Source organism: Aythya marila (genome assembly GCF_965140915.1).
Source record: "Aythya marila genome assembly, chromosome: 9".
Taxonomy (NCBI): domain Eukaryota; kingdom Metazoa; phylum Chordata; class Aves; order Anseriformes; family Anatidae; genus Aythya; species Aythya marila.
Genome location: NC_139050.1, coordinates 11,582,283 through 11,591,989, shown reverse-complemented (window position 1 = coordinate 11,591,989; position 9,707 = coordinate 11,582,283). Strand labels below are relative to the sequence as shown.

Below are 9,707 nucleotides of genomic sequence, written 5' to 3'. Positions count from 1 at the left end.
GGGAAGCTGAAGGGTAGAGAGTATAAAAAAACAACAACAATAACAGCAATAAAAACACAAAAATATAGTGGTTGTAAGATGGAAGGTGTGAATGGAAACCACTCCATCTCATATCTCAGTTGGGTGGATATGAATAGTGCAGAAGCAGAGTTATTTCCACCAGGCAGTACATTTAAAATGCAGTATGTTGCTGTGGAGAGCCCAGGCTTAGACTTCCTTTCATGAGAAAAATTGAGGACCTGTTTGGAAACCTGCATTTTGCTGAGCTTCTGCTGAGCTACAAAACAAACAAACAAACAAACAAAAACAGCAGGTAGTAACCCTCTTTTCAAGGCAGGCATAGAAGAACTGCTGAGGACAGAAAAATGTTGAATTCCCGTTTTTGCAGGAATTAATATTTTGATGGATTTGCAGTGATGATATTTGAATGCATATGGCACATATTGCAAGACATCCACTAGCCTAACTAAAGATTACTTTTGAAGACAGAAAGTTAAAGTGGAAGCAATGATATTCTGTGCTTTGCACTTTTGTAGGTTCAAGTATATTGGACAGATGGTTTGTTTAATCTGTTCTTAAGAATCAGCAAAGAGAGACAGTGTCCCTGAAAGAGCCTGTTTCTACAGCTAACTACTGCTACAGGTGGAAAGCTTTCCCCGAGAACAAAGTTCCACAACCTTCCTGGGCAGTCTGTCCCACTGCTTGCCTGTCCTAAGGGGAAGAAGTTTATCTCATATCCAGTCTGAACCTCTCTTGTTTCAATATGCTTCCCTTGCTTCTTATTCTGCACCACTGTGAAGTGCCTGGATCCATCTTCCTGCCACCTGGAAGAAATGTGGCAGCTGGTGCCAGGTCTGCCCTGAAGCCATCTCTTCTCCAGCCTCAACAAACCCTGGTCCCTCAGCCCCCAGGGTCATGCTGGTGGCTCTCTGCTGAATTTGCTTTTGTTCACCAAGGTCTTATTGAAGTAGGGGCCCAAACCTAGCCACAGCAGCTAGGTGTGGTCTAACAAGTGCTAGGCAGAGGCCAGCAATCACCACCCCAGCCTGGCTGTGCTCCAGGGATGTGGTTGACATCTCTGCTGCCTGGGCAGATGCCGGCTACCCATGCCCACCACCACTCCATCACCTTCTGGTGACAACCTGGCAGTGGGAAGAGCCTTCAGGGTGCCAGCAGCAGCTCTGCCAGCAGCGGCTCTGCCCGCAGCCACCCTCCAGACCTCCAGCAGAGCTGGGGGATGATGCTCCTTCAGTTTTAACCAATTTGGGATGTTTTTTGCCATCTCTCCATGGTGGCCTCCTCCCTCTGCTTCCCCACCTATGTCCCTTTTCCCCCTCTGGCCATCCCTGCCTCTCATTGTGGCTTTCCAGTACTTGAAGGGAGTGTGTAAACAGGAGGGGGAACGCCTGTTTATATTTGTTGATAGTGACAGGACAAGGGGACATGGTTTTAAACAAAGATGGGAAATTTAGGTTAGATATCAGGAGGAAGTTTTTCACTCAGAGGGTGGTGAGGCACTGGAACGGGTTGCCCAGAGAGGCTGTGAATGCCCCATCCCTGGAGATCATAGAATCATAGAATATCCCGAGTTGGAGGGGATCCGTATGATCTGTGGAAGAACTCTATAACTCAAAGCAAATAAGTTATGAAGTAGGTATGTGGTTTATTTTGGGGCTGGGCACATAGCTCCCAAACGCATGCACACCTTAACGCAGCAACCTGCTTTGGTTATATGCAGTAAAAATTTACAAATGCAGGAAGTTTCCCAGTGTGCCCATACCTATTCATAACCTATCCCCGCTTTGTATTAAAATTAGCTCCAAGCAGCCATTTCCATAAACTCCTCCCATCTGCGCCTGCGTGGTGGTGGTCGTCGAGGGGCTGTGGGGATGAAGGCTGAGAACTCCATCACCACTGCTTGGCCCCCTGTACAAAGGTACAGACTCAGCTGCTCCTTGGCTCTTGTCCAAACCACAAGGTGGGTCTGGGATGGTTTTTGAGGCAGGTTCCCCATTTTTGTCAGGAAACGCCTTCTGTGAGGGGCTGCGAGACTCCTTATTTTGGTGAGTAAGCAAAGACACGCGGCAGTATCAATTTTAATGGGATTAAGTAAGCAAAGACACTCGGCAATATCTATTTTAATGCGATTAAGCAAGCCCCCATTCTTCTATCCCAAGGACCACCGAGCCCAACTCCCGATGGAGACACCCAAGACCAAATTGGACGAGGCCCTGGGCAGGGGTTGGCCCTGGAAAACCCTCAGGGTGCCTCCCCCGCCAGCCCAGGACTACAACTCCCAGCAGCCCCCGCGGCAGCGCGGCGGCGCCTCAGCAGCGGCGGCGGGACGAGGCGGGACGGGGTGAGGCGAGGCGCGGCCATGGCGGGGGCGCTGGAGCCGTACCTGGACTCGCTGCGGCGGGAGCTGCAGGCGCCCGGCCCCGCCGCCTTCTCCGTGCTGCTGGCGCTGCTCCTGGTCGCCCTCACGCTCCGTGAGTCGCGGGGCCGGGCCGGGGGGGCGGTGCGGGGCGGCGCGGGGCGCGGCGCGGCCCCCGGTGTCTGAGGCCGGCCTCGCTGTGCCCCGCAGTGCTCTGGAGGCTCGCGCAGGCCGGGAGGAGCGGCCGCAGGGCCGTGCTGCTGCTGGGGCTCTGCGACGCGGGCAAGACGCTGCTGTTCGCCAGGGTGAGTGCGGGACGGGCCGGCCACGAGGCTCCCTGCAGGCTCTGCACTCCCTTTAACCCCCTCTCGTCGTTTGGTTCTGGTTTTTTCTTTTCTTTCTTTTTTTTTTTTTCCTTCCCTCAGCTGCTGACGGGCAAGTACCGGGACACGCAGACGTCGATAACCGACAGCTCCGCCGTCTACAGGGTCAGCAGCGACAAGGTGAGCGAGCCGCCGGCTGTGCGCTCCCAGCGCTGCGGGAGATTTTCTGCTTTGCCGGCTTCCAGCTCGGAGCCAGCCCCTTGCTCGGCCTCAGCAGGGAAGGATTCCTTTAGGCAGTGTGCAGGCAGGAGGAGGTTGGCAGGTATTGGGGGCTCCTTGTCTGCAGAGGTGTTTCTTTTTCCTCCTTTTTTTTTTTTCTTTTTACAAGAGGAAAAGGAGCATCTTATAAAGCTGAGTAGAACATGCAGCACTGAGTAAAATATGCAGTGGAGAGAGGGGTCTGGCACGGAGCAGGAAGAGTTGTGAGGAAGCGTTGTGCTGTTGCGTTGAGTTTGTTTGCTTGGCATTCATTTCACTCCCAAGAAAATCCGTATTTGGAAGGTTTGCAGGCTTAAAAATGGCCTTCAGCTGAACTTCATCTGGCCCCCAGAAGGGATTGGTTATTTCCAGATGCTAGGCTGCTGCGGTTATTTTCCATTTACAACGATCTCTTTAGTTTCAGAAGGGTTTCTTTTTCTTGCCGGGTGCACACGTGGCAGTGAAAGCATGAGCTGACAGCATGTTACCTGCTGGTGAATTTTAAAGGTAGATGTTTTTCTGCTTTTTCTGTGGCAATCTGTGCTAACAAAGGTAATAATAAGGGGTTAAAAACTTAGTAAAAAGAATTGCAGGGCTTTTTAGTTTTTTAAATTAATGTCTCTTGAAGATTGAGCAGACAGATATTTGGGGTGATGGAATGCTGTAAGACAGGCTGCTGTTTTTCTGATCAAAGGTTTCCATTAAAATACTAAAGCAGTGAGCAGACGGGATCCCGTGTAGCGGTTTTTCCCCTCTCGGGAACAGCACGTGTTTTGCTGAGAACGGTGACGTGGCCCTCTGTGGTCACATCTGTCAGGAACCTGCGAGAGGCATTTGTTCTCTTTAATGTCACTGCTTTGGCTGGCTGGCTGCCCGTGGAAAGAGAAGTGATTGCTGCTTTTAATTGAAGAAGTATCTTGCAAGGCTGCTTTTGCCTTATTTCCTAACAAAGCTGTGTGCATGTAGGTTGGCTTGCAGTTGGGTAGCTTGTCTGCCTGAATAGATGTCTCGATGCAGAGCGGGAGGCTGTGGTTTTGCTGTGCAGAGGTATATTCGCCAACAGAGACGGTGTAAATCTGCCCTTTACTGAGTGAAGCAGCCTTCCTAAAGCTCTGCCACTCGCACTGTGTGCGTGGTGCTCGCAGGGATGGCTGTCTGGAGGAGGAGAGCGTGGAGCGTGCTCATTTCTGCGCGGTTGTGCTCCGTCCTCACTGCTCTGCCGGGCGGTTTGCTGCTGTCGCTCTCTCCTTACCGAGTCCTGGCCGCGAGTGTTGTTCCTCAGTGGTTCTAAGACAGCACCTCAGCCTGTCATTATTGTTTGGGCCGATGGAGAGACTGCACCCAGGGGAGTGTTACGTGCTTCTGTGCTGTAGGGGGTCACTCCCCACTGCTGCCCCAGCTGGAGCCCACCACCAGACTGGTTTTCTCCAGGTGCAGGTGTTGCTAACAACCTCTCGCTTCTGTTCCTAGAACGCTAATGTGACTTTAATCGACCTCCCAGGCCACGAGAGCCTGCGGCTTCAGTTCCTGGAGAGGTTCAAGGCTGCAGCCAGGTAAGATGCAGGCGGTTGGCAGGGGAGGAGGACGCGGGGGATGAGCCAGGTGAGGGTGCCGTGCGCTGGGTTGTGAGTGTGTGTGTGTGTGTCCTGAGAGTCAGCTCTACTTTGAGGCACTGGGGGTTCTGCTTCCCCCACTTGCCTGCCTTTGTAGTGCATCAGGAGGCAAAGCAAATGCAGCAGGGAGGGTTTGGGGATGCGGTATGTCTTTGGGACAGAGAGGGACAGGTTTCCTGCTGGGTGTGAACACGGGGTGTGTATCAGCCCCCATGTCCTGACCTGCTTTTAGGTTGAATGACGCTGGGTGTGGAAACAGCTGTCTTGGCCTAGGCTGCGATATCTGCAGGGGAAGGTGGTGACAGAGGTTTGTGCACAGCACCTGCTCCCTTCTCTCTCCTCCAGAGCCATTGTGTTTGTGGTGGACAGCGTAGCTTTCCAGCGGGAGGTGAAGGATGTGGCAGAGTTCCTGTACCAGGTCCTGGTCGACAGCACAGTGCTCAAAAATGCGCCCGCGCTGCTGATAGCTTGCAACAAGCAAGGTACTGTGGGAGTCCTGAAGGTGGGAATGGAGGTTGTTCAGTCCCTGGGTGACTGTTGGGGTTAATGGCCATGTGTGACAGTGAAATCACGATTTAGGAGTGCTGCTAGATTTTCAGGTCTCTACAACTTTCCCCATGGAGGTGTGGATCCCTGTAAGTTAATCAGAAGCTTTTTGCCAGAATCAGGTTTGGTGCTTTCAGACAATGAGAAAAAACAAATTCTCTGCCTTATATCAGGCACTTGACTTGCTGCCATTCGTTCCCACGGACACAAAGCTCCTCTCTCCATTATCTTAGCACAGACACTGTTGTTGTGCCGTTAGGTCTAACGACAGCACGGTGTGAGCAGGCCTTGCTGTAACGTTAGGAGCCTGAAGCAGGTTCTGACTTCTGACAAAACCAACGAGCTAATTTCCTTTTCTCTTCTCTGTCTAGATGTCACAATGGCAAAATCAGCGAAACTTATTCAACAGCAGCTGGAGAAAGAGCTGTAAGTGTGAAATTGGATCTTAAACCTCTCTGTGTATTTCTTTCTTCTCCTTTCTGTCTCTTCTGCCAATGCTCAGTGAGCCCCTTGAGCCACATCTGTTCTTTGAAGATAAAGAGCATTCTGTTTTGTCTGTGTAGGTGTAATCAGGATGTGAGAAGATTGCTTGATCTAGGACTGCTGCAGTCTTGGAAAAAAAAAAAAGGCAGTGTGTTCCTTGCTAGAAGCTGTAGCGTGGAGAACGTCCCAGTCCTTACCTAAAAGTTTCCAAACTAATGCGTGTTCCTGGAATGCAGCTGTCTCGTTGCCCTGCTCTTTGGCCGGTAGATGGCAGCAGGGTGATTTGTACCGCTTCCTCTTCACTGCTGAGTGCCTAACCTCCCGTCTGTAAGGCAGTTGAAATCCTGGGCAGAGATTGCTGTTTGTCTTCCCTAGCCTGGCATTTGGGAGGCAGTCAAATCACAGTGCGTGATCCCCGATATCATGGTGCCTCCCCCTGCCCAGATGACCTGTTGAACTAGTGAAGGTCTTGAGCACTGTGGGCCTTTGAACTTCAGGCACCTATAGTCAGACAAGCAGCTCTCGCAGCCCAGGTTCATTCCCTAGAACGAGAACAGGTTTTTGCCTCTTCTGAAGTTCTGCTTCTCTCTCCAAATTGACACTTGTGGTTGGAAGTCATGCCTCGCTGAGGAATTGAGCAGCAGCACTTCCCTGCGTTAGCCCTTCCCACCAATTTGCCCCCACCCATTGCAACTCAAATGTTTTTGACTTTTTTTTTCCCCTCAGCATCCTAAATTAAGTCTAGTACAGTCTGCAGTGCCTCCAGGTTCATGTTTGCATCGGATTCGCATGTTTTTGCTGAAGAGGGGTCAGACCTGGGGATGAATGAATTTGCTAATACACAGCTCAATAATTCTGCTCCCTCTAACGTGCTTGGTTTGTATCCATCTGTGCTCTTGGCAGGCTGATCACATTGATGGATAAGATTCACTTTGTGCAGAGACCACATCTCAGCAGCTGTCACACAGGTAATTTGTTCTGGTTCATGGTTCTTGATCCTCTCCTTTCTCTCTCTGCAGCAACACCTTACGAGTGACCCGCTCTGCAGCCCCCACCAGTCTGGATGGCTCCGCCGCAGGGGGCCCCGCTCAGCTGGGGAAGAAGGGCAAGGACTTTGACTTCTCCCAGCTGCCAATGAGGGTGGAGTTTGTGGAGTGCAGCGCCCGTGGCAGCAAGGGAGAGGAGGGAGATGCTGACTTCGAGGGCCTTGAGAAGTGGCTGGCCAAGATCGCTTGAATGGAGAAGGGCAGGGCAGGAGGGAGAGATGTGGGGAGGCTGGGTGGGTGGGACACGTGGAGAGTGAAAGGAAAGAGATGGTTTGAGGCACTTAAATCTCATCTTTTAGAAGATACTTCTGGAAATTTCTAGAAAAAGCTGGAAACAAGCATTGCGGTGTCTTCCTGTGCTGCTTATGGCCTTGGGAGTAATGTAATATCTGGTGTGATTTCTCTGACTGTGTCCATCACGCTGCAACCTTTTTTTCCTCTTCCTTCATCTTTCTCTGGGATGCTTACCCTGCGGGCTTCTGTGTTTCCTTGAAATGTTTGGTCTTTTCATGTGACAGCTGCCAGGCAAAACAGGGACAAGAGCACTGCCAGGTGAGTCTTCTAGAGACTGGAATCTTTGTCCTTTTCCGCTTTGGTTTAGCGTTGCATCGCTGTTACTTCTGCTTACTTACCTGCTGCCCTGTCTCTGTTGTGCAGTTGCTGAGGCGAGTAAAAAAAGCTGTTTTCCTCTATCTCCTACCTCCCCATTCTTCCAGACTGGTGCAGTCCAGTTTCTGTGGGACTGGAGCGACTTAATAAATCCCCAAAGCAGGCTGGCTCATCTACCTCTGTCACTGTGCACTGCCGGTGTCTGGCTGCGGTGCCTTTGTCCTTGGGTGATTTCTTCTGTTGGATGGTTCTTGGGAGTTTTTCTTTAAAATGAGGGCTACGACCTGAAAGCTTGTTTCCCTCTCCTCTGATGGACATGAATGCACACTTTCCATATGACAGTTACAGAAGGGTCTTAGCTTCAAGCAATGAGGAAGACGCATTTTTAGATAGATGCCTATGTTGTTGGTGAGATCTGTCATGCCACATTGTTGGTTGTGCGATCCCCTGCCCGTCTCCTCCTTAGTGACTGCAATAAAGAGACCTTTTTGTGTTTGTAATCAGCAGTTGCGGCGAAGTGAGAGAGAATACTGGGCAGATAGCACACTCGTGTGCAAGCGTGATTCCTCCCTGCAAAAAGATGCGTGGTGCAGAAGGAAATGTGATTTTTTTCCAGTGCTTGTTTGTGGTGGTTGAAGCCAGAGGCGCTGCTGTATGCGTGCTCTCACTCGGGGAGTGCTTGTTGCTCTGGCTCTTGCAGCGGCTTGGCTGGCTATTTGGAGGCTGGAAGTGATGGTGGTGGTATCTTAACTCAGCATGCGTTAGACCTGACCTTTCCAAAGGACCCTTGCTCTTGCCAGGAGTGTTGGTTATCCAAAGGGAAATGTTGCAGCAGCATTAGTGCTGGCCGTGTGGGAGATGAGACCCTGGTGTCATGCTGGCTATTCGGCTTCCCTTTCCTGAACAACAAACAGCCTTAAAACACCAGGCAGTCACCCTGCCCAGCAGCTTTGTGCTTTTTTGGGGTGCTAGTTCAACATGGCTTTTCTGTGAGGATGATTGCTCTACAGGATGCCGTACTGGATTTGCAAGGTCTTATTGCATTGAAGCTTTTCCTCCATTTTTCTTGCTTCCTTTTTTGTTTGAGGGAAGGAGGGACTGAATGGTTCCTGATAGACCTTTTCTGTCCTCTGCAGACATCTCTGGTTTGATGCTTCCTTAATCGCTCAACTGATCTGTTGTGTTCTTCTCCCTTCTTTCTGGGCATCCTCTACCTCCCTCCCTCCTCTCTTGCATTCTCAAGGGTTAGTAGTGGTGGGAAGAGCAAGAACAGCCTTTTCTGCAAAGACCTGTGCTTGCGATGGGGCTGGGCCTGGCACTTCTAGTCTTGTGAACCTGGTGTGTCTTCATGGGCACCTGGCCCTTTCCTCTGCAGCTGGGAGTGCTTGGGGGTGGTCCTGAGCAAGGAAGGGGCTGTGGCCTCCCTCCTGTGTAGGGAAAGCTCCAGGCTGGCTGGTGACTGCAAGGGAGAGCTGAGGCGAGGCAGGCCTCCAGAGCAAGCCAGGAGGTGTTGATCCGTATGGGAGGTGGGGAGGGTTCTCTTGATGAAGTACCTTCTATCTATCCTTCTATTTGCAGCCAGACCATTGCTGCAACTTGTTTTGCTTGAACTCTCTTTGCTGGAGCCCCTTCACAGGACACCGGATTTCAATCCCTAATGCTGAAACGAGAATCTTGCTGTCTTTGGGTGGTAACTGTGCATAGACCCTTCTTCCAAAGCGGAGGCTGAGCATCAGCTTCTGGTAGGAGAAGGTAGTTCGAGACCACAACCAGTTTTAAGTTATTCTTTGATAAATATATTCCTTTAATAATAATAATAAAAAAAAAGTGTTTGGGTAAATGTTTGTGCTCCAGTCCTGATTTGGTTGTATTCCTTAAATAAAAAGTGTTTGGGTAAATGTTTGTGCTCCAGTCCTGATTAGGTTGGTCTGTCTCTGCCTTGACTCTTCTCAGAGTTGTTCAGGTGCACACGTGCTGAGGCTTTGCTTCTGCTCAGCACAGCACTGGGGGTCCCCTTCCTGCTTGGTGGTCAGGTCTGTTTTGGTAAATAGCAGTGCCTCCTTTCTTCTTTTTTCTTTCTTGAGGGGTGAGTGTTTTGTTTGCATTTATGTCTTAGTCTGAGTGTTCAAGAAGTGATAATCACATAGACAAAAAAAAACAAAAACACTTTTTATTTGTACAAGAAAATGCACAGGAAAATGCAAGCGAGCTGCAGCACACTGTGTGCTGAGTGGCTGAGGGAAGGAGCAGAATGGGAAACAACTGAGTTGCTTTCTCCTTTTTGTCAGCTTTGTGCGCTGTTTTTGTTCTTACTGGTAAACATTGTTCTCAGGCTCTGGGTTAGGCTAACGACCTGCCTCTGTGCTGTAGGGACAGTTTACAAACATAGGAGAGCACTGGTGGGTCCCTTCCAACTTGAGGGATCACTTCCTGCCCAAGCTCTCTCCCTACCAGC

At 50.6% G+C, this 9,707-nt stretch overlaps 1 protein-coding gene across 1 annotated transcript; it reads left to right on the top strand.

The window, feature by feature from the left end:
• The first annotated feature begins 2,339 nt into the window (after positions 1–2,339).
• SRPRB (SRP receptor subunit beta) lies at positions 2,340–9,144 on the top strand. Its single transcript, XM_082767505.1, has 7 exons — positions 2,340–2,489; positions 2,585–2,679; positions 2,800–2,877; positions 4,426–4,508; positions 4,914–5,050; positions 5,486–5,540; positions 6,617–9,144. The coding sequence occupies exons 1-7, from the start codon at positions 2,378–2,380 to the stop codon at positions 6,831–6,833; spliced, it is 777 nt and encodes a 258-aa protein (XP_082623631.1). The 5' UTR covers positions 2,340–2,377; the 3' UTR covers positions 6,834–9,144.
• The last annotated feature ends 563 nt before the right edge of the window (positions 9,145–9,707 follow it).